The sequence below is a fragment of the Notechis scutatus genome, chromosome 1 (genome assembly GCF_049901735.1).
Source record: "Notechis scutatus isolate UNSWTSFEM ecotype Mainland chromosome 1, rNotScu1.2, whole genome shotgun sequence".
NCBI classification, from domain to species: domain Eukaryota; kingdom Metazoa; phylum Chordata; class Lepidosauria; order Squamata; family Elapidae; genus Notechis; species Notechis scutatus.
The window spans coordinates 103815444-103841061 of NC_142009.1; the positions used below are offsets into that span (position 1 = coordinate 103815444).

Genomic DNA, 25618 nt, shown 5'->3' on the forward strand with positions numbered 1-25618 from the left:
TTTTTTTAATAGTCTTACAAAGGCTGCATAGCAGGCAATTGCCTATGGTTTGAATCTAATTAACTTCAATGGAATCTGAATGAATTATGTTGCAAGGGTTCTAAGAGGTTCATGTACATAAGTTATACACCACTTGGCATTTTTGGTAGTAATAATTCTCCTTCAAAGCAACCAAGGACTGAAATGAAGGAAATGACAGAGCTTGAACATATGTTTTCATACTAAAACCAGTTGGAAATAAATATGATTTCTCTTTGTTCCTCTGCTATCAACAACCAGCATAAATAACAGCTACTTCATTTACTAATTATATTATTTCTAAACTAAGATTCCCACTTTGAAGTCACTCAAAACTGGCTAGTGAGTTCATTGCTTATGATCTCTATTTTATCTTCTAGGAGTAGCTAAACCTTAGATCAGGATGAGGTATTCCCACATTTGGCAATAAATGAACAAAGGTTTTCAATGTAAACCCATTGAGATTCTGTATTGTACAGGTTACATTCATGAGTATGTGAATTATCATATCTAATAATGACTTTTTAATATACTTTTAGCTTTGGAGTTTCCTGTTACAGAAAAAATGGAGTGGTGCGCTGTAAATGCAAAGAACAGTATGCAGGGTCAAACTGCGAAAGGTATGGACATGTTTTAAGAATGATAAATCTCAATTTAGCAATGCAGTTGCTTTACTTCTCTATTCCTTGCTCCGACTGAAGTTATTGAAATGATCCTCAATGAATTCAGTACCCTTATTAAAGAAGTGCTCTTACATACATATGAGCATTAAGAAATGTGTAAGAATGAATTCACATTCATATGCAACTCACAAGTGTACAAAGTACCCATCACACTTTGGGTGCATAAATAGTCTCCATCATATATCCATCTGTACTGAAGAAAGGAAAGGAAGAGAAGCATGGGATAGGTTATATAAATCAAATGAATGGGAATGGAAATTCAAATGAATGAGAGGAACAACCTATAAAGACCAAAAAAAGCTTGCATAAAACAGATTTTTTTATCTGGGAGCTGCACTTACATTATCATTTTTTTTAAAAAAAAGTTAAGGCCATGGGGAGCAGGCTGCTGATGGCATGAGGCTATGAGAGTGGTGGGATTTGGGGGCCATTTTCACTCTATAATGGAAGTGTTGAAGTGTATTAAATCTATTAGAAATCAAAGCCGTTTCAGGCATTTCCAGGGCAGCAATTGCTAGGGGCGGGGGAAAGAAATGTATCATTTGTAGCTCCACTTTTGCATTCCTGATGACTCTATGAGCAGGCTCTCTTTCGTTTGGGTAGGTCCCATGGAGTGACTGAATGCAAAAATTTGTCCAGGATCAGAACAAGTTAACATGAACCTCAATGAATTCAGTTCCCTCATTAAAGAGAGGTGTTCTTACATACATAAAAAATTGCAGGGCTGTCAAACTCACAGTCCGTGGGCCAGATGCATCACATGTTGGCCACACCCACACCCGGTTTAGTGAAGGGGAAAAAAAGATGTGATACATCACATGACGTCCCAGTGATGCTGTGCGTTTTTGACACCTCTGCATATGAGCATTAAGAATTAAGTAAGAATAAACTGCATTTCAGCTGATTTCCCATTGAAAGGGCAAGCAGCACCCCATGGCCCCAGGAAACAATGTTTTAAAAAACAAAAAAACAAAAAAACACTCTTTTCAAATCTCTTGAACACCTATGTCAAAAAATTGAAGAATATATCAAGTGGATGAAATGTGAAAAATTATATTACAGCATGACCTTTTGGCATGATTTTTTTAATAATTTATTTTCCTCACCAATCTGCTATTTCAAAGAAGCTGGAAATATTTCATGAAAAATATTGGTGTTAGATAAGTGTAAGGAAGCAATATGCAAATTTCAATCTTGGAACTCTGGAGGTCAGAGCAATAGATCAGATTTCTGGGTGAAGGGAAGTGCTCTAAATTTCTACCTTGTTGTAGATTTATCCCCCCCTCCCCCCCCCCCCAGAATGCCACCAGGCCAAAAGATCTGAAAGACATGCGTATGAATAATTTCTGGGTTTGTATTTTCACTCCAGATGTGCTCCAGGTTATTATGGAAACCCTTTGGTGATTGGCAGTACTTGCAAAAAATGTGACTGCAGCGGCAATTCGGATCCTAACTTGATCGTTGAGGATTGTGATGAAGTGACAGGCCAGTGTCGCAACTGCATGCGTGGTACCACAGGGTTCAATTGTGAGCTCTGTGCTCCTGGTTATTATGGGGATGCTAGAATAGCTAAAAAATGCACAGGTACTACATTTTGTAAAATATTTGATATGTTCCATGAATTTGCATGAAAAATTGATCCTCTCTTGACTATTTATATTGCATATTTCTAAACCACCCATCTCCCTCAGAAATAGTTTGGTGAGTTTATAGCAAAGAAGAACAGATTTTATGGATACATAAAATAACATTGGAAATACAAACATTAAAAAACAAAAACAGTATAACAGCTGGAAGGGACCTTGGAGATCTTCTAGTCCAACCTCTTGCTCAAGCAGGAAACCCTAAACCAGTGGTAGCTAACCTTTTTGAGCTCCTGTGCCAAAAATTGTGTGTGCATTTGCATGGTCACGCTCATGTGTCAGCACCCAGAAGGCAATGCGTGCCTCCCCACACCCCCTAAGCATGCAATCCCCACCCACCCCTGCCGCCCCCTTACGTGAACTGCTCCTCACAGCTGATTTTTGGCTGGTTTGAGGCCTTTTTCGCCCTCCCAGAGGCTTGAGGAAAGTTTCTGCAGGCTTCTGCAGGCTTTATAGGCCAAAAACTAGGCCCTGGTATTTCTGGAAAAACAGGAAGTGACAAAATGGGCCTACTTTTCACCTGAAAATCCTGCAGAAGCCTTCCTCAAGCCTCTGGGAGTCCAAAAAAGGCCTCAAACCGGCCAAAAATCAACTGTGAGGCGCGCGCATGCGCATTGAGGTAAGTCTGCCTGCAGCTCACGTGCCAGCACAAACGACTCTGCGTGCCACCTGTGGCATGCATGCCATAGGTTCGCCATCACGGCCCTAAACCATTTCAGACAAATGCTTGTCCAATCTCTTCTTAAAAAGCTCTAGTATTGGAGGAACATTGCTAAGGAACAGTGCCACTAAGCTCAGAACTTTCATTTAAATATCATATAGCTTATAACTGGATATATAATTCCTATTGCTCTGGATCTGGCTTCTTTGTGCCTTTACAGCAAGGCAGATTAATATACTGATATTATTATCCATAAAGGATATCTGTCTGCTTTGCAGTAGTGCGTTAATCATGCAATGTATACATTTATATCACAGTAAAACCAACCCATCCTAGGGACTAAGCTAATTTTAGAAGCATAATAAGACAAAAGTGCCAAAAAAATTAATGTATTCCAAAAATGAATCCTTTAGAAGCCCAACATTTAAAAATTGCACAAATTATTCTGCTTTTTTTTTCTTGAAAGTAATAAATAATTTAGCCTTTCAAGCAGTATAAGGTTTAAAAAGGACCTTTATATTATATTCATGATAACAGTCTGTTGATTGAGATAATACATATATACATTTGGGAATTTTGTCCTCTTTCTCTACAGGTGTTAGATAAATTCATTTCTCATCTGTAGTATTTTGAACACTTCAACATTATAGAGAAATATAGCCAGTTTTATTTTTAGAATTCAGAGATTAAAAGAACGGCATGAAAAGTAATGCAATTTTTTATCAGCGTTATTTTTTTTTATCAGGGTCAGAGCATAGAAATTGTAAATTAGCAAGCATCTAATGGGAAATCACAGATATTCTATTAACATGATTATGCAAATGAGCCATTACCAAAATAGCCTTATTTCCTAAATGTAAGAGCATAGACATTCAAAATTGCAAGAGTGTTACTTTTTATATGTCAGTAATTTCCTCAGAGCTGTTATGCTGCAAACTTACATGTTTCACATATAAATTAGTTAGGTCATGATTTAAAAAAAAAACACATTTATTGTTCAATTGCAATAATTGTTTCTGGAATTATTTTCTGATTTATTGCATACATTTTCCCCAAACCTATATGTTTATTTCTTGCTTTATAGAAAAACAACTATTATCAAATGTCACAATGCCAAATTCCTTGTGTCTTAAAATAACATAGTTTGTAAGGTAGTACATAAATGTTGCCTTAAATTCACTGAGAGCTCTACACAGTCACATTCTATATAGACATATAAAAAGGATGTACATACAATGAACCTCTTTGATCAAGCAAGTAAAGCCAATCAAATACAATCAACCAAATAACTAAAACTTTATTAACATATACAAAGGGATGAAGGGCCAGTTTGGTGTGGTGGTTAAGGCACCAGGCTAGAAACTCAGAGACCCTGAGTTTTAGTCCCACCTGAGGCACAACGCCAACTGAGTGGCCTTACCTTCTCCCAGCCCTAAGAAGGAGACAGTGACAAACCACTTCCAAATATATTTTGTCGAGAAAACTGCAAGATCTAGTCCAGGCAGTTGACCAGAAGTTAACACTGACTACAATGCCTCCTCCCTCCCCAAAAAATTTCCAGAGGGAAAGTATCAGTAATAGAATATACTGAATTTGTACGCTAAAATAAAATTTAAACTATGCTATATTGTGATTAATGCTTGACCAAACTTTTTTTATTATGATCAACTATCAGTCAGCTATTTTTCTAAGCCTATTGGCTTTGGGTTATATCATTTGAACAAAGGGAAAGCATATCTTGGCCTCATAATATAAAATCCTAGATGTAGCTTTGCTTCTAATGCCAAATTATTAATTGAATTCAGACTAAGGATATAGAATGGCTTTCCACCTGTCGGTCTCTCTAATGCAAGAATATCAATAAATATTCCAGAACCATAAGTATTATATTACAACTTATTTAATTTATTATGTAACATCTGTTTTTATTCACCATTTTAAGCACCTTCTCCCCTATAAAATTGTATGAAATGAATAGCATAAAGAATCTTGACTGTTAAGTATGGAGAGTAACGGAGACCAGACATCTGACCAGTGACTTCAACTCTTTAATAAAGTAATAGAACATAACAGAGCAACGCTATGGGCAGCAGTAACCCTTTTATAGGGTTAGCTGCTGCCTTATTAACCAATGAAAATGTGCAACAAGTTCAAACTACTAACCAATAAGAAAAGTCCCAAAAGTGGCCAATCAGGGACTAGTTCTGGCCCAATCCCAAGTTGTTGTATAAGGACCAATCAAGTGTGCAGGTTTTCAACCCCTAATTTGCATTTAGGTTATTCACTTTTATTGATTCACAACACCGACATCTTTAAGAAGCTATTGTGTCTGAACTTAGGGTAGGTATGCTGCTACAGCTGAATGAGAAAGCTCCAGAGGGTTCCTCCATAATGCAAGTGGTCAGGGTATAAAACATTGTGTTTCTTATAAGCCCATTCAGTGCCTTTTTAGAGGAAAGAGGGCAAGGGATTCCCAGGCTATAGCCAAAGTACAATTCAGTATTTTAGATGGATCAATATTTTTCATATGAGGAAGAAAAACCAATTCTTTAAAATATAAAGTCAAAAGTTGTTTCAGTATTTCACATTTCTGCCTACATGCTTGATTCCTGGGCAACTGACCTCTATTGACACAAACAACAGAGAGCAAAAATTCATGAGAGCAGGAGCTGTGGGCAGCAATTGAGATGGCTGAAGACTAGAAAAACAGTTGAGGAAAGAAACACCAGGCAAAGGAAAATAAAGTGAAGGGAGTTTGAGGAAATAGGTAAGGAGGAATTAAGAAATGAAGATATGGGTGTATAGTATAGTGTATATTGTAGAACCATCAGCTAGATAAATGGCATGTAAAAGATGTCTCAACTCACAGAAGGGGTGACGGCATGAGAAGTATTCAGAAAAGACCCTCCCTAGTTTTATAGAGAGTAAAAGGAAAAGAGGGGAGAATTACTTCCAGTCTTGCAAGATTCTATTAGTGAACACCCTCTACAAAAAAGAAAGAAAGAAAGAGCTAGTACTTCTTGTTTAAACTATCTCAGAGAGTTCACAATATCCCAGTATGAAATAATTATTTACTTGCTTGCTTACCATTTTAAACAACTGCACAGTAATAAATTGACCTGTCTTTTCCCAGCATGCAACTGTGGAGGAGCACCTTGTGATCGTCGAACAGGACAATGCCTCGGAGAACCTCCAATGCCTGCTCCAGTCACAGATTGCCCAGATATCAGTAAGAAGAGCAGGGATGTATTCTGTTGCTACACTCAGTCCTTCTTCCCCATGTTTACATCTCCAAATTATACATATTCTGTGGTCCTTTTGGCCAGCATTAGTTTATGGAATGATAGATGTAAGAGGTAGACATTAGAATACGCTGCAGGTAATCCTCTACTTAAAGTATGACCACAATTGAGCCTAACACTTCTGTTGCTAAATAAGACAGTTATTAGGTGAATTTTGCTCCAGTGAATCATTGAATCATTGCAGTTGTTAAATTAGTAATCTTGTTAAATGAATCTGGTTTTCCCATTGACTTTGCTTGTCAGAAGGTTGAAAAGGTGATCACAAAAAGGTGGGACATTGCAATCATCATAAATACGAGTCAGTTTCCAAGGCTCTAAATTTTGATCACATGATAATGAGGATGCTGCAAGGGTCATAAGAGTGGAAAATGGTCATAAGTCACTTTTTTCAGCGCCATTGTAACTTCAAATGGTCACTAAACAAATTGTTGTAATTGGAGGACTACCTCTACATTAAAGTTTGGCATAGGAATTACCTGAAGTAAGTCTAGGCAGACTGTAGTTCTCAGGTCTTTGAAAGATCCTTCTGTTTAGCCAGATGCCTGAACAAGAGGCAAGAATATGTTAGAAAAAAGAAGTGAGAGAGAAGAATGGAAATAAGTGTTTGCCCATAAACTTTATTTATTTTATTTATTTATTTTTATTTATTTATTTGATTTGTCAATCGCTTACAAGATAATAGGTTAAAGTATAAACATGAGTAAGAGTACAGGAAATAGGTACGAATAAATGGAGACAATAGGACAGGGACAGTAGGCACGATGGTGCACTTATGCACGCCCCTTACAGACCTCTTAGGGAAGGGGTGAGGTCAATAGTGGTTAGTTTGAGGTTAAAGGAGTGAGGGTTAGAGGATGTAACAACAGAGTCAGGTAGTGCATTACAGGCATTGACTACTCTGTTGCTGAAGTCGTACTTTCTTACATTGAGTTTGTATCTGTTGTATGCTCTTGTATTGTGGTTGAAACTGAAGTAGTCATTGACTGGTAGGACATTGTAGCAGATAATTTTGTGTGCTACGCTTAAGTCTAACCGTAGGCTCTGGCCATCCATGCCTTGCTTCAACTCCAAAATGTGACTCCCAAGAAATTACCCCTGAAGGAATGTTGGTCCTTTTTTAAAAAAAAATGCTCCTTTCCACAATGATTCATCGGGAGAAGGAAAAGTTCAACCTAGGAAAGGCATTTCAAAGAGGAGACAACCTGAAGTGAAACAGGATGAAGGCTTCTACACCAAAGGCCCAATCTGCCTAGGAAACTTAATCCCACCGAGATTTAAGACAGTTGTTCTACCTACTTCAATGTTCAGTTCATGTAGCCAAGTTTTGGACAAAATGCCTGAAAACCTAGATCAAATGTACTTTCTAAATATAATGCATCCAATTATTTTGAGGTGGCATTTAGCACTAGCACTGGTGATGCTACCTAACTTAGGTAATGAAATGTCTGCAAGAAAACAAGCAAGCTCAGAGAGCACCAAGGGCCCATCATTTCAACCCTGAGCTACAAATATTCTCCTTTATTGATTTGTCCATTTTCTTTGGCAATGGTCACCCCTCAATATATTTAGGAATAAAGAACTGAATTCTGTTGGGGACGATACTCTGGGCTTTTGACCATAAATTAATAAAGTAACTAGTTTTTAAAAATCCAAATTCAGTCTTGATTTCTGGCCAACTTCAGCCCAAGATCTTTCTTTTGTGAAATTAAGCTAAAGATAGGTTATAAAACAGGGACCAATGTCTTTTGTTCTGTGTATCTCTTTTATTAAATCTGGTATTCACAGAGATAAATGTTTAAGAAATAAAATCTGTCTAGTATCCCATTAAAAAAAATCCATTTACATTTGGAAAATTGTTCATATGAACTTCGTCTCTTTTTTGTATTCTGCAATAGTTGCTTTCTTTTGCTTTTAATTAATTCTTCCACTTAAGTGTTATTTTTTTCTCTTGCTGCCCTGCAAAAGAGTATTTCCTATAGTTTCCTAATTATATGCTGTACTTGTTAGGTAAGGCAGTAGATGTTTCACTTTGAGAACACTGTATACTAACATTATTGTGTTTCTGTGAATTTAAAGCCATCTAGAAATGTGAAAAGATTTGGGTTCAACATTATATATTTTTGATATAAAGGTTTTATTATTTCAATATTACTGGTAATAACTGTACAACAAAAATCTGAATTTCTTGCTGTGAATTTCTTGTGCTGTACATCTTTTGGGCAGACTTTTCCTAAATGGGGAAAACAAGCAGGAACATTATTTTATAAAGCAAAAAAGCCACTTGAGTTTTGCAGGGTTCTAACAAAAATGTGTAATCCTTTTCAACTGTCTGCATTTTCATTTATTGCTAGGTTGTGACAAATGCATTTGGGACTTGACTGATGATATCAGCCTGGCAATCCAATCCATTGAGGAAAGCAAAGAAATTCTACTAAGCATCTCCACTGGAGTTGCAGCTCACAAACACTTGTATGACCTCAATACCACTACTTTTATCCTCAAGGTACCTAATTTCTTCATTCTTCAATCTCATAAAAAAAAAAAAAAACGTTTCCGGAAACAGCTTCCATTCAGAGTTAAAATAAACAGGAGTGGGGAGATTTAGGTAAAAAAAAATTATGGTGGGAGAAAAGAAGATATGAAACCTGGGCCACTACAAAGAAAATAATAATTCTGTTCCATTTTAAATTTGCTCCTTCCTCAGCTATTACATGCCATGAAAAAATAGAACACATGTCAACGCATGATATCAGCAGTCAGATACATAAAAGGGCACCATAGGGAAGATGGTCAAGACCTAATTTCCATTGCCACAGAAACAAAGATTACAAATAACAAGTATAAATTACAACTACCAAGAGTCATTTAAATATAACAAAAACTCCCTGGAATAATATCTATACAGCATCTTACCTATGGTGGTTGTGAGTTCTGTCTTACAGTTTTTAAGAAGAGACTGGATAGTCACCTTTTATGCATGGCTTAATATATTGTCCTGCACATCTCAGAGGATTAGATTAAATGACCTTTGGGGTCCCTTCCAATTCCATGATTCTACGATTCTATAAATAGATCGATTTATAGTCTGCAGAAATTTCAAGCTCAGCAAGTTTACAAGTCATTAACGTCACAATGAAATAATACATGATATGCGTACCATGGTCATTCCAGATTTATTACCACTAAGGCAACTTCAATTTCAGCTTGCACAATCTCAGACACAGCTCTGTAGCATACTCAGTTCATATATTCGTTTAGTTTGTTTAAGTAGAAATTTAGATACAAAGACATGAGAGAGAGATAGGAGAGAGGGAGAGGGAGGGAAGGAGGGAGGGAGAGGGAGGGAGGGAGGGAGGGAGAGAGAGAGAGAGAGAGAGAGAGAGAGAGAGAGACATACATGCACTGCACATGAGTATAGTGAATGGACAGTATCAGTCAAGAATAAAAGAGATTTAGGTTTGTTAATTCCCATTCAGCTGTAAGCCTTTGGTTGGTCACCATCTTTTTTCCTAAATTATTTTGATAGGGTGCAGTTAAGTATTAACAGAATAACAAAATTGGAAGGGACCATTCTATACAGTTACAGATTAACAGAGTTGGAAGGTACTTTGTACTTAGTCCAACCCCCCCGCCCAAGCAGGCCCTACATCATTTTTGACAGTCCAGTCTCTTGAAAGCTTCCAGTGATGAAGAACCCACAATTTCCAAAGGCAAGCCGTTCCATTAGTTGATTGCTGTCACTGTCAGAAAATTTCTCCTTATTTCCAGGTTGAAGCTCTCTTTGTTCAGTTTCCATCCATTATTCCTTGTCTTGTCTTCAGGTGCTTTGGAAAATAGCTCGACCCCCTTTTCTCTTCTCTTCTCTAGTCCAACCCCTTGCTGAGGCAGGAGACCCTACACCATTGCAGGCAAATGACTGTCCAATTTCTTCTTAAAAAGTGAAGTAGAGGGAGGGGGAAAGAGATAATCTATGGATTCCCTCCCTTTGAAAGAATTGACAAGTGGGGGCAGGTGATATAACAATAAATTGCAGAGTAAGTCTTGCCACTAATCAGCTATTGGAAAGCTGTATGGAAAAACTGATCTCTCAGTGGTTGGGAGTTTTTTTATTAATAAAAAAATGAGGTCAATTTTAAAATAACTTGGATGAAGGGCATTTTCCAGGAATTAAGCAAGAAGAGTGCATTCCTTTGATTCTGTTGGGTCTCTCGATTACTTTTAATGTCATTGCTTGTAATATTATGTTATGTTAATGGATTGAAGCTGAAGGCAAGATGCTGGGCAGGAGGGGGCTATGCTTCTGTCCTTCCTGGAGATGTAGTCTCAGAAATGATGTTAATATTGTAGTTATTTAGTTATTGTTATTTAACACCTTGGCTGGTGGTTAATGCAAGGAGGGAATTAACATTTTTGGTACTGAGGATGCAAGCTTCTCAATGGATGATATCGAAGAAGTCATGGATGGTGTCAAAACAAAGGGATAAGAAAAACTTTTTCAACTAAGTTTTTTTTAAATTAAAACAAACAAAAGGCATTAAAAGAAAAATACTCTCTATGTATTTTTCACCTGATAATATGAACTGTGGTGATTTCTTGAAGCAGTTCTTTGCCTGCAGTTGTCCCATGGGTTCTATATTATACTGTTATTGAACAACTACATGAAAACATTGTAGAAGGTAATTTGAAGTTTGGGATTTAGGGTCACCACTTACTCTTTGGTCTCCTTGCTTTATTCTTCAGAGAGGGATATTATCATTCTGAATATTGTTTCAAAATGGTGATGGAATTAATGTGGACTAACCACTGAAAGTCAATCTTGCTACAAGAGTTGTTCTAATGATTACTTGAAGTTTCATCCTGTATTGAACAGAATGGTATTTCTCTTGAAAGCAAAGGAGATTTTTCTGAGTTTGGTTTTCACCTTGGATGCCAGCTTCTAAGCCTTTTCCAGCAATGCCAGTATTTAATTGAGGCTGAACTACAGTACATAGACCCATACCTGGAAAACATCTGGTCAGAGTGACATATATGTCACGGAATAGCAGAATGTAGGATGTGGACAAGATTTTTAAAATCATCTATATGACTCACTGCATTTGTTCCACCATATCTTAATTGTTGCTCTGCTCTATACTGTATACAGTGGTCTTTGAAAAGCAAATGAAAATATTGCAGCAGATTGGCTAACAGAGACAGTACATAAAAATATAACTCCCATTTCTTTGAAACAGCTATATCATACTCTCCATTTCTAGCTACTATTTGACCTTTAAAGCCCTATACATTTTAAAACCAGAATATCCAGTGAATTACTTTCATCTATACAACTTTTCCCCAATAGTGATATCATTTTGGAGAAACGTTTTATGTCTTAACAATTCTGAAAGTACTATTGAGCAATTTGATGACACATCAAATTCTGAAACATTCCTGCAGAGAAGATCCAAATTGTTTTCTCATTAATAGCTTTCTGAAAGTTGGTACTAAAACCGAAAATATTAGTATGTGTTATCCAGTTAAAGTACTTTGACTGCTGTTCCATTTTCTTTCTATAAAACCTAGTGTAAATTGGAGTGCTAATATATTGATTGTTACTGTAAACATCCTTGCTTTCTTGAAATAAACTGGGAAATCAATGCTCAAAGTAAATCAAATAAATAAGAAAAAATGGGGAATATAAAATGGAGGAGGAAAATAGAAGGAATTAAAAGGAAGAAATGGAATTTCCTCTAAATGGATCTATATTTACTTTCCTAAAATGTTTTAAAAGATTGGCATGACCAGGATGATAGATCATATTCTCAGTATAAATCTGGTTTTGCATTCTAAACAGCTAGACCATGTTCATATCCATAGAACATGGTAAAAAGAAAAAGGGGTAGCTATTATTATCTGGATTGCCTATGGTCACATGATACTTATCAAAACCACATCTATTAAAAGGGGAAGGAATTGTCTTCCATCATCTCTAAGGAAAAGATAAGAGACTCTGGACTTAAGGAGCAAAGAACTACACAATAGAGTTTCATCAATCTATCATGACATATCGAGAAAGATAGGTGCCAAAACAGATTCATGAATAGATTTTATGCTTATACTGCCTCTGAGTATGTGCCCATTTGTGTATAGATTTACAAAGGAAGATAAAAACTAATACAAAATAATATACTATAAATCAGAAGAAAAAAAGAAACAGAAAGATGGAAGGAAAGAAAAATAGAAAAGAAATGTAAAAAGATACAAAGAAGTGGTTTTCACACTTCTTCACAGCAATTATTAAATGCAATTATACATTACCCTTTACTCTGAGGTTACAACATGACCCTCTTCTTTCTATAATCTACCCTATCTTATCATCAAAGTCATAAATTCATTTTTGACTATTTTACAAAAAGCCCATAAAATGTTTGCAGTCAATAATAATTGTTGTTCTTCTCTCAAAGAAGTCAATTTGAATATCTCATCATCCATCATCTTCACCAATTATTTTTCTATTTTGAGTAATGCCATTATTATGCAGACTGTGTGTTTCTTCTATGCAACAGAAAAAGTGGGAAAAATGCAAAAGAAGCAAACAATATATGGAACCTTAGCAAAAGTTTTGCTTAGATTGCTTGTACAGTGCCTGTGACAAACAGTAGACCCCCTCCTGTGCACTATTCATTGGTATGGCATGTACACATATGCAAACTAGTCTGTGGTGTGGAAAAAGAAAAGCAGAACCAGAACAGGAATGTGAAGCCCCATGTAGAGACTATGCAGCCTGTTTCAGTTTAAAATGCAATAAAGCACTAAATAAGCATCAGTTAATCATAACGTAATTCTCATAACTTCTGCCTTATGCCTAAGATCCATTCCAACCTTCTGTTTCTGACATTCAGAACATCACAACTGTATTCGTGTGATGAAGCTCATTAATACATGTATTCCTGAGGTAATTGGTCTGTAAGTACCTTGAAAGAATGAAGATCATTTTTAACAATGAAACAAATTTGTATCATTGTTACATTCAGGAAAAATTCTCCGAGAAGGACAATCATTCTGCTCTTCAGACAACCCAGGTTAATGCTGCTGCAAATGAAATGACAGAACTTATCAGGAAAATTGATGCCCTTGATGAAAAGGTTTGCTTATTATGTTCTATTCCATCTTATATTTCTCTTGCCTTGAGTGGGATCAGCTTAATAACGCTAAAGAAGTAAACTGCTAATTCCATGAACCAGTAATACTATCAGTAAGCAAAAACAGGCTAAATAACAAAGTTCATGGTTTTTTTCAAGTAAGCATGATTGGCATCTTTTTAACCTTCCTGAATAGATCCTATATATCTCTCTCCACCACCCCCACCCCCGTATGTGTGTGTGTGTGTGTGTTCCCCACACACAGAGTGGGGAAAATTTTGAAAAATACGAAAAGTGTAAAGTTGTAATGTCATATATTGTCTACACTTGCCTTTCTTTCATTGCCAACAATCAGAGTGCTAATTATTACTACTGCGTGAGAAAATAAATATTTTATTTTCATTTCTATGTTAGCTGTGGTGGCACAGTGGTTAGAATGCAGTATTGAAGGCTAACTCTGCTCACAGCCAGGAATCCGATCCTGACTGGCTCAAGGTTGACTCAATCCAGCACTATGGAGTAGTATATAAGTCTAAGTGCTATTGCTATTGCTGTTTTAAAAAACACGTGTAAAGCTGTATTTTGGAGTATTTAGGCTATGCTCTTCTAATAAATTATAAATTATTATAATTTTTTGTTTGGAAAATGTTGACGGTTAGATCAAAAGTTTTGTCAGAACAATAGATTTTTAAAATGATTCTCTTAAAATCAAGCTCCAATTGGAAATTTCATGTTGGCAAATCTGTTTTAGAATTTGCATTATAGTTTTTGCATGTTCCAGCAACTGTGATCAATAACAGGTACAGCAACTGCAGGAAAGACTTCAAGTTCTATATAGGCATCCTCAAGAGTTCAATTTGTCCATTTCCATGATACAAGCAAAACAATGGTTATAACAACTACATTTGGCAGAAAACTCTATGGTACAGGACCAACTCTCAAGTACAGTAAGTGCAACGAATTCTGTGGCCTTAAATGGGAGTCAGTTTGAATGTAAACAAATAGAAAATGGAGAAAAATTATAGGATGACACCAAAGTGTGAAAGATTTCTACAAGATTGTTTTGCAAAAAAAATACCTATCATTTTTTGAAAGACAGTGGTTTCTTTTCTTGCAGCATTGTCAAATATCATTTACATATTACATAGATATTCATGTCCATAACAGCCAGAAGCCACATCTGGTTACATTATGCAGGCTTTTTCATACTGTAGATTTAAATGTAAAATAAAATGTGATACTCATGCTCCAAACATCTGATTTTCCATAGAGAAATCAAGAATCAGGCAAAGGTCAGCAGCTGCAGAAGGAAACTATGGAGACCATTAAGCGTGCTACTATTCTTGCACAAGAACTTGGAAATATTGTAGATAACATACAAGGTAAACTGGGAGCATTTCTGATTCATATAAATAATAGGGTACATCCGTGGAATTGGCAATGGAGAAAGGTAATTATAGGAACATTTATAAACTGTCCAAAATTAACATATAAACGAAGAGAACCAGAATTAAAATCCAGTTTTCACAGCTATAGTTTTTACTAATCAAATTATTTGATACATACCCTCCCAATCCCACCCCAAAACAACAGAGAAAATTTGTTAATTTTTTTTTCTGTATCAGGAGATCAGATTTGTATAGCAGCTTTCAACTTTTTCTACTCTTTGTAGTACATATTTAGAACAATGTTATGTGTATCTTGAGAATGCAAGCTAATTTTAACACAGAATGATAAAGAAACAGATCCAGATACTTTCTAAAATCCTTGAACAATTTGATTTGAAATGTGGGAACTACCTTATCCCTGGGACATTTCTATGTTAAAAAAAAGTCAGTTATCCAAATAAACCACACTGGGACATTTTCACAATAATTTAGGAACTTAGAAATGACTCTTCCTTCCTACAATGGAACAAAGGCTAAAGGCTAAGAGCAGCAGGACCATAACCACAATGTGCTTTGAAGAGTTCCTATATACAGTAGATTCTGGTCAGTAGAGCCACCAACATATTGGCATTTTTTGGTGTTCAAATGAAGAAAATTTCCAAGACCTTTAGATCAATGTTTTTCAACCTTGGCAGCTTTAAGATGTATATGCTTCAGCTGCCAAAATTCCCCAGCCAACATGTGCGTTTTTGCCAAGTCATGACCTAAAGCAGGGGTCCCCAAACTTGGCAACTTTAAGACTTAACTCCTCTGGGAGTTGAAGTCCACAAGTCTTAAAGTTGCTAAGTTTGGAGACCTCTGACCTAAAGTATAGGACCTCTGATCTATTCAAAGTGGTGCTCTGATTCAAGCAAAGAGAAAAAAAAACATTTGTAGAAAAATGGTGACTAATTTGAAGGAACATAACTAGAAAGGACAGCAGCAGCTTTGTCAATAAAATATACAACAAAAAATTATCTTGAATCATATGCCTCTGCTTTGTGTACAGAAATTGGCAGCAAAGCAGAATACTATGGTATTGAGCATGATCTGAGGCCTGAAGATATTGCTCAGAAGGTCAGAGCAGCAGAAGAGATGCTGAAGGACATCAGACTTCGTAGACCTTTCACCTTCCAGAGGCAACTTGCTGATGAAGAGTCTGAAGCAGCTCAAGACTGTGAGTTCTTCTATGGATTTGGGCCCTCAGCAAGTCCTCTCTGATTTATCTCATCAGATGAGCAGATTCAACTTAGAGAAGGTGATCTTAAGATACTCAGGCCCTAAATTATGTAGGATTTTCTTTTTCTTTTTCTTTTTTGTAAATTTTATTTGAGTTTTCACAAAGAGAAAAAAAAATACAAATAAAACATCTTTTTTGAAAGTAGCGTAATACCGGGTTACATTTCTTCGTACAGACACAAATCCAGGTTCATGCTCATTTTTATATTCTATTCCATATCTTATTACTATTTTACATTTTCTGCATAGCTTCTCCCCTCTTTTAATTTTCTCAATTTTATTTTAATTATCTCATCTCAATTCAAATCATTGTATTTATATTTTTTGTCTGTCCTGTTTCAATTATCTATTATCTTTTCTCATTAAACAAAATTTCTCCTGTAGCTACTGATTGGAGTATGACGCCTTTATATCTTTTCCCTAAAGTTGTAACATTCAATATAATACATAACTTCCATTTGGATTCTGCTTGGTACATTCTTAAAATACACACTGTATTCTTAAAAAAAGAAAAAATTATAAATGTATAATATAATTAAAACAACATTCCATTCCAATTCAATTCTATCATTAATATTAATATTCATTAAAGTCTTAACATCTTTAACATTACTTTTCAATTAAATATCATACTTCTATGGGAACAATTATAAGCTCTCCATAGTTAATTCCCCCCCCCATCACTTATATTTTATAAAACATTAACTAATTAAAATGTTCCCGTTCCTTCCTAATTCAATTTTCTCATTTATTTTATTTCACTTATTTTATTCACAAACATTTCACTAAATTACACTATTTTATCCCTCATTTTAATCATACGTTGTTTCCAATTTTCTAAACTTGTTTCTATTACTAATATAACAATACAATCTTATGTACCTTTACAGAATCCCTTTTTCAGTTAGATTTTCACCCATTATCTCTAAATAGGTCCTGTTTCTCTATATCTTGCTCCAGTCCTTTGTAACTTCTTTTCCTTTTCTTCTTCCCTCTCTTCTTCTCTCTCCCCTTTTTACCCCCTTGTCTCTCTACCTCTATTTCTGTCTTCTGTATTCCCCTTTTCTGTTGCTTTCCAGTATTATACTTATTTTTTGAATTATTTTTCTTTTCTTTGGTTGTTTTTTTAAGTCTTAAATTCTCCATTCTCTTTCCCCCACTTTCCTTTTTCTTCCCCACATAAAATTGCTTGTTCATTAAAGATAGCTTCTTCTTTGTCCCAGTCTTCTTGTTTTGCAGTCTTTTCTTGTTGTTTCTCATAGTTCCAAATCTCCATTTCTAAGAATTGAAAAATGAAGCCAAAAGAACCCTTCCCTTCTTGTGCATCTTTTTTGCACTTTTTAAGTTCCATTTTCAATTCATCCAGAAGTGGTGCCATTGTATAAATTTTTAAACAACCACCCGATTGATTTTAGTCATTCAAATATAATAACCAAGAATCCAAAGATCACCAAATAATCCAAATACACGCAAGCTGTTTCTTTTTTGCTCTTTTTTCACTTTCTCTTCCTGGGGTTACTATTTAGTTGCAAAGTTTCAGTTAAAATGTATCTTTTAGAAGTCTTGTTGAAGTTTTATTGTAGATTCTTTTTAATTCCAGGCAGTCTCCTCCCTCTTCCAGATCCTGCCCTTATTCTTTTTCTCTCCCTTCCTGCTTATGAAAAAGAAAAATTTTAATGTCCAGAAATCTTTATTATCCCTTTGGCATTTTGTTTTATTTTCAGCTTAATTGCCTATTGATGTCAAAGCGGATTTTTCCGATTTCTTATTTAAGTCTCTTAGTTGTCAGTATAGGGAAGGAGAGAGAAGGAAAAAAAAGCCCAACCTTTCCCTTTTCACTTTCCTTCGCTGCTTCCGACTCTTCTTTGGGAGCGATGTTATTTTTTGTAAGTTTAAATTCCAGGGTACCTTAGTTGTTGCTTTTACAATTTAACCCGGTCAGCCAAAACTTTCACTTCTTATCTTCCTCCTGCACATTCTTTTCCGGTCAGGTTCTCCTTTGTGGTGGCCATTTCTGACCACCGCTGCAACCGCCTTCGGGAAAGGGAGTAATGGCCAGCTGAGGAGGAGAGATGTGGCTCTCCTCAACCCTGCTGGCGGTCTCCCCTCTCTTCATCACCTCTACGTGGTGGCTTAGCCCCGAAACCAGCCGGCTCGGGGCGCTCCAGCAGCGAGCCCAGACAGAAACCACGCACGATCGCAGATTTCTGTCTGTCGCCAAAGCCCTTCAAACCGGAAGTCAATTATGTAGGATTTTCAAGGTGATAACCATTGAAAGGTATACAGTATATACCAGTTATGATGCCACTAATCAGCAGAAAAGCATGATGGCATTATTTCTGTACCTTGAATATTTTATGTGATAATTTCAGCATCTGGATACTTTGAGATGCTTCAGTAAGCAAAATAAAAAATATTTATGGCAGGGATACATAAGTTTTCCTTCAGAGAGCACAGCACTTTTGTGCTAAATCACATGTTGAAGAGCTGGGAATACAACTCCCTAGCACTTTCATTGCTCATTTCTGAACTCTTCAACAAGAGTGCTTCAGCTTTTTTATCCTTCTAATCTACCCCTCCTGCCTATGACATTGGCATCACCTGCAGCTCAGCTCCATCCTTGTGTGATTTCACATCATTTCAGTAGGTGAGAAGAGGCAGCTGACTTCTGTTTTTACTGCAGAGTACTGCCACAATACTTTTGCAACATGAATGCTAAAAGCTTTCAGGTAGGCATTTCCACTGGAGGGACCTCTTGTCACTCCTGGTTCCTCAGCAAACTATCCTCTCATTTTGCTTCTCTTTTAAAATGCAGCTTTATAGATCCCTCTCACATATTTAAAAAGCAGGCAGAACATGAGGTTAAAAACATGAAGGAGGGGAGAGCTGTAAGCTATTAGGATGCTGTTTTTGGAGCTCTCCTAGCAGTGAGCTGGAAGGTGTGTTGAACTAGCTCATGCCCTGCTCTTTGTGTGTTGAGGTCAGCAGCAGTAAGAAGCAGGAGGAATTTAAAAACACTGTTTGAATCTGAGGATTGAAGACTAGCCATGTAGAAGTACACAAGTTCATCACCAGCAAGAGCTGTAAAGTGTACTACAGAGACTGAGAAATAGGGAATGTAAGCACATTAATCACTTGCCTCTTCTCTTAGTATTAAGGAAAGCTGAAAGTTGGGAACAGAAACATAATGAAACCAGGTCTTTGATTCCTGACATATTGGATCAGCTTGGGGAACACCACACCAAACTCACAGACTTGCAAGAGGCTTTGCACCAAGTTATTGATGACATCAGAAAAACAGCCACTATAAATAATGAAAGCATTGCTAAACTCCAAGTGCATGAGGTACCATGCCATCTATTGTTTCAAAATTGTTGTATTTTAACATTTTTAACAGTGCAAAATACTGGCCGTAATCTGTCAGGATAACCTTGTTTATTATACGATTGATGGTGTATGTACGGCTAAAGAAATAAAATCAGATACTGGGTGAATTCACCTTACCAAATGGCTGGGAGCCATCCAGAGCTCAATATAAGAGGAGCAGTTTGTAAAAGTGTTATCAATAAATAAGTAAATGAATAATAGCAGTGATCACATAGGCTGAGCTTCAAAAGGGAAATGTGCTCATTTCCTTGTCTACAATTGGGGAATGTGCTTATCACAATAGGATTGTATACTTTATGGATAAGTTCCAACCAGTTTTAAAGAAGGTCTACATGTATGTCTTGTACTACATGCATTCTTCTCATGTAAGAATGAAAAGACCATTTGAATTACTTAAGCTGTTTCAGAGAGCTAGGAGGAAGAGTGTTGGGACAGTAATAACAATGAAAAGTATCTTGAATTCTTAGTCAACGCTAAGAAAGATGGAACTTCCTCCCATATTGAAAGTTCTTCCCTCTATAGATATTTATCTCAGAATATTCACCATCAAAATGTTCTAACATTAGAATATTATTCAAAGACCTGCACAATGTAAACTAAAGATGTTTGGAGCATATACAGTACTAAGCTTTTGTCTACAACATCTTAAAGCAGATGCCTCCTTTCCAGGGATCACATACCAGACTAAGGTTTGCACACTGGTACCACATTTGCAGTTTCCCGTACACCTATAAAGCATCTTTTAGATCTTTATTGTATCCAAAGCACTGCACAGCCCTTATTAATAAATATTAATGTTTTAGTAATGTTCATTATATTTGCTCCACTTCCAAATATCAGTTATGTTCTGTAAAGCATTTGTTAATTTTACTGTGGATCAAAACATCTAATTTACTCAAAATAATACATTAGTGATTAGCAGACAACCAACATATTTAAGGAATTATTGTTTTTTTCTTACAGAAACAACAAGAAATATTGGAGGAAGAGATTGACACTCTGAACAATACCCTAGGGATGGCCACAGACATTCTAAATATTTCTCATGGAATCATCTCTGACATGAATGAAGCAGTACAGGTGATTTTCTTTTTAAATAAACCATCAAAATCTACTGTCTACCTGGTCCACAGAGTTTACATCTTTAGCTTTTAACACGATCTTCAGAATGCAGTATTATACTAACATCAACTTTAGCAAGACTTAGCAGATACTACTAATAATCATGTTTTGATACACATTGGGCATTTAACCACTATTCAGATTGCATCCCATACACACTAGATTAGCAGTAAGTCCCTCCTGGAGTAGTATGAAGAACTTCAGAATAAATGAAATTTATTTATTTATTTCAATGGTCACATTTGAATGGGAAGTTCAAGAATATAGATTCAGCCCCACTAATAGACCAGACCAGGAAAATATTTCAATAGAAAGGCTAAAAGTACTTTCATTGAGATTGACTATAATAACAGAATCTTGGAGTTCTGAATGAGCTTTTACCTTCTTCTCCTCCAGTGGATTACGGAAGTGTCTGTCAGAGTCACTTCCAAATGTTATCTCATTCTGGACAGAAAAAGCATTTCACCCCTGCCTGCATATTTGGGACAATTGCAACCAAAATTTCTGTCACTAAGCAAGGTGGTTGTTAAGTGATTAATGCCTGATTTTTACAAACTTTTTGCTATGCTTATTAAGCACATTGCTGTTAAGTGAATCACAGAGTCAATAAGCAAATCCAGCTTTCCCCTGTTAACTTTGTTATTCGATCCTGGCTGGGAAAGTCACAAATAGCAATCACATTACCTCAAGACACTGCAGTCATCATAATTATATGCTGGTTGCTGAGTGCCTGAATGTTGATCATGTGACTGTGAGGAAGTGTGAGAACTGGTCATATGTCACTTTTTTCAGTGCCGTTGTAACTTCAAGTGGTGGCTGAAGGAATGATTGTAAGTTAAGGGACTACCTATCCTTACATAGGAAGAGCTACAGCAAAGGGTGCAAGTCCTCAACAAAACTAGAAGTGATTGCCTGAAACTGTAGCATCATTCATCCAGTTGGAGACAATGGCAGAGAGAAATCTAAATTGTGATATTGGATCATGGTATCAGGCAAGTGCACATAACCAGCTCAGTGTTAATCAATAGTTACTGACAAAGAAAGACTGCTAGGTACAGGCTTAAATGATCTGATAGGAAGTGTGTTCTCTGAGCCATCTAGCTAGGATTAACAGGAGTGATGCAGACAGGTAAAGAAATAATACGCAGAAGATAGATAATGAAGGAAGAGTGATAAGGAGGGGAATTACCCAATATTAAGATAGAGAAAGATATCTGGCTCTTTCTCCAGCCCCTGAAAAGAAGAATGGCTTTTGACATGAGTTTTCATTATCAAGTCTCGTTCCTGATAGTTTCTCTCATTTTTTACAGTACAGTATATGGCCTTGCTATTTTATTGGGTGCTTTGAATGCTGTTTTTATGGTATGCAACCCAAAATGGATTGAGTAGGGCATCTCTATAATTTTTACAAATAAATAAAATCCTTCAACTTGTGTCAGGATTACATATTTTGGGCTGAAGTTGGAGCTATGTAACTGAATGTTTCCTTTATTTAACTCCTTCTTAATGAGTACTGAAGAAAATAAGACCCTATCACATTTTTTTTTAATTTTAGCTGTATCCCTTGCTGCAGTTAAGTTTTTCACTGTAGAAAAATGCTCAGTTAAATGATCCCCAGTTTGAAAGGATACACTCCATCATCTCAATGAGAATCCGTTTATCACCTTACCACTATCTACCTAATTTGGAAAGACATTTTGCAGTTTATAGAAAAATCATTGCTACTTTTTCTTTACTCTTTTTGTTTGGTCAGAATGCATCCAGGCTTTACGCAGAAATAGATGGAGCTAAAGTACAGCTACAGGACAAACAGGCCAACCAGTCAAGGTTTGATGAAGATTTGGTTGAAAAAGCCATGAAATATGCACAGGGCCTTCAGGACCTTGCAGATAATTTGGAGAGGTAACTTTCAAGTGTATTAAGCCAAATTCTCTTTCTGCAATAAATTAGTACAATCTAAACAAGGGAAATCACACTTAAGTCCCACTGATCTCAGGGAGACAGAACTGTGTGAGTAACTGTTCTACTGAAATCAGTGGGTCTTAAAATGCTACACATTGGCTTAATAATTCCAACCATTATTAAAGGATATGAGAATTATGAAACAAATGTCCTATCAACAGCATTTAACATTAAACTATAAATGCTATGTTGTCCCTCATATGGTGTTTTAGGAAACCATATAAAGTATTTTATTATTCCTGTAACATGGTGGTTGTGTCAATGAATATGTTTCTCAAGTCTACATACAGAAATAAATTAAAGACTAACATGAAACCTAAACAAAGCATTCCTTATCTCACTATTTATATTTTTCAACATTATGTCATATCAGTTCTCAAAATGGACTGAACTTAAATTATGGATACATCTGGAATAATCCTTTATTCCAGAATAGTTGAGTGGGGATGCTGATTGACTGATGAATTACGTTGGAGAAGATCTGAACATCTTATTTATTTATTTATTTATTTATTTGATTTGCCAATTGTTTACAAGATAATAAGTATAAATGTATACATAGTTGTGAATACATGAAATGGTTACATATAAGAAAAATAAAAGAATAAGAGAAACAATAGGACAGGGACGGTAGGCACGTTGGTGCGCTTATGCACGCCCCTACAGACCTCTTAGGAAAGGGGTGAGGTCAATAGTAGACAGTCTAAGGTTAAAGTTTTTGGGGTTTGGGAAGAAACTACAGAGTCGGGTAGAGTATTCCAGACATTGACCACTCTATTGCTGAAGTCGTATTTCTTGCAATCAAGTTTGGTGCGGTTTACTTTGAGTTTGTATCTATTGTGTGCTCTTGTGTTGTTATGGTTGAAGCTGAAGTATTCATTGACAGGTAGGACATTGCAATGTATGATTTTGTATACCATGCTTAAGTCAGACCGAAGACGGCGTAATTCAAGGTTTTCTAGTTCTAGAATTTCAAGTCTGGTGGCATAAGGTATTCTACAGCGAGTAGAGGAGTGGAGAACTCTTCTTGTGAAATATTTCTGGACTTTCTCAATTGTGCTAATATCAGATACGTAGTGTGGGTTCCAGACTGATGAACTGTATTCGAGTATTGGTCTAGCAAATGTTTTGTATGCTCTGGTTAGTAGTGTGATATTACCAGAGAAAAAGCTACGTAGGATTAGGTTAACAACTCTTAATGCCTTTTTGGCTATGTAGTTGCAGTGGGCTCTAGCACTTAGATCATTAGAGGTGAGTATTCCAAGGTCCTTTACAGAGCTTGGGTCATCAACAAGATCTTGACTATTCAGCTTGTATTTTATTTTCTGATTTTTTTGCCAATATGTAAGACAGAGCATTTATTTGTTGAGATTTGAAGTTGCCATTTGTTTGACCATTCGGATACATAGTCAAGATCTTTTTGTAGGGTAGCAGTATTGTCTGTGGTATTGAACAGCTTTACATCATCAGCGAAGAGAACGCAATTGCTCTTAATATGATCACAGAGGTCGTTTATGTAGAGTATGAAGAGAGTTGGTCCTAGAACACTGCCTTGGGGAACACCACTATTGACAGGTACTGGATTTGATAGGACGCTCCCGATTTTGACCATTTGTTGTCTGTTTGACAGGAATGCTTCTATCCAGTTATTCAGTTGTCCAGAGATACCATAGGATTTTATTTTTAGGAGTAGTTTGTCGTGTACCACTGAATCAAAGGCTTTACAGAAGTCTATGTAGATTGCGTCTATTGTTTTGCCCTGGTCGAGTTGTGTCGTCCATATGTTTTTGCAGTGTAAGAGTTGCAGATTACAGGATAGTTTTTTCCTGAAACCAAATTGTTTATTGGAGAGTAGGTTATTTGTCTCTAAGTGAAGGATGATGGATTGGTTAATAATTGATTCCATGACTTTACAGGTGACGCAGCATAAGGAGATTGGCCTGTAGTTTTCAACTAGGCTTGGGTCTCCCTTTTTGAAGATGGGGATGACTGTGGCTTGTGACCATAGGTTAGGCAAGGAGCTGGTTCTGAAAGATTTTGAAAGATTATGCTTAGAGGTTTGGCTATGGCAGTGGATAGCTTTCTTAAGAAGTAGGCACATATTCCATCCGGTCCAATAGATAGAGATGGTTTTAGGTTGCGATTGCTTTTTCAACATTGTCTTCTGTGAAATCGATATGTATTAGATCATTGTTGTTATCTGTGGTACGGCTAGGAAATATTGGGCATGATCCATTGCTGATCTTCTAGCATGTCATGATCTTCTAGCATGTCATGATCTTCTAGCATGATCTTCTAGCATGTCATGATGGATCATGCCAGTGAGGGAGAGTTAGATATAGAGAAAAATTATATATTGATGAATAAAATTACTGTAAGGTTGTTTTCAAGTCAGATTTGACTCCTGGTGATTTGCATGATATGTAAGTGGTTTGCCCTTGCCTGTTTCCAGAATGTCTGTTGGCTTCTCATCCTAGCTTATAGCCCTGATGTTGCTGATGGTCCTCCATTCAAGCATTACAGTAACCAGGACCAACCCTGTTAAGGGCTGTCTACATCATTCAAGGCTGGTTGCCTCCTAGATGAGCATCACAGTGATATAATAAGGATAACAATAGCTTCCAAGGGCAGTACTGGCAGATATATAGTAATCTTGAGCAATATATGATGCATTTTATTCCCTCACCTGCCCCCTCTCTTTTTTCTGTTGCAGGACTTTTCATGGTATTGACACAAATGGATTAGTACAGAAAGCACTAAATGCTTCCAATGTACATGAAAATATAATTAATTATATTAATGAAGCCAATCAAATGTCTGTCTTGGCATTAAATACTACAGATCGAGTCAGTGATGTAAGTAATAGTATTAGGTATCTGGAATGTGCCCTCGAGATCAAGTAAAATCTGTATCCTGTGAAAATCCCCACCTCTATCTGCAGTTATACCATTACAAACCCATCTTCAAGGACAGAAATTTGTAGGAATTTCACCAAAGCACCTGAAGGAAGGACAAGAAGCAATGGGTGGAAATTAATCAAGGAGAGAAGTGAC

The 25618-nt window shown here is 36.4% G+C and overlaps 1 protein-coding gene across 1 annotated transcript in view; it reads left to right on the forward strand.

The window, feature by feature from the left end:
• LAMA4 (laminin subunit alpha 4) overlaps positions 1–25618 on the forward strand; it is a 116358-nt gene that overhangs the window by 49835 nt on the left and 40905 nt on the right. The window contains exons 4-14 of the mRNA XM_087973282.1: positions 558–638; positions 2071–2285; positions 6139–6234; positions 8659–8810; positions 13321–13431; positions 14699–14810; positions 15865–16032; positions 19246–19439; positions 20445–20561; positions 22357–22505; positions 25279–25420. Coding sequence (XP_087829408.1) covers positions 558–638; positions 2071–2285; positions 6139–6234; positions 8659–8810; positions 13321–13431; positions 14699–14810; positions 15865–16032; positions 19246–19439; positions 20445–20561; positions 22357–22505; positions 25279–25420 — 1537 coding nt within the window. The remainder of the gene's footprint in view (positions 1–557; positions 639–2070; positions 2286–6138; positions 6235–8658; positions 8811–13320; positions 13432–14698; positions 14811–15864; positions 16033–19245; positions 19440–20444; positions 20562–22356; positions 22506–25278; positions 25421–25618) is intronic.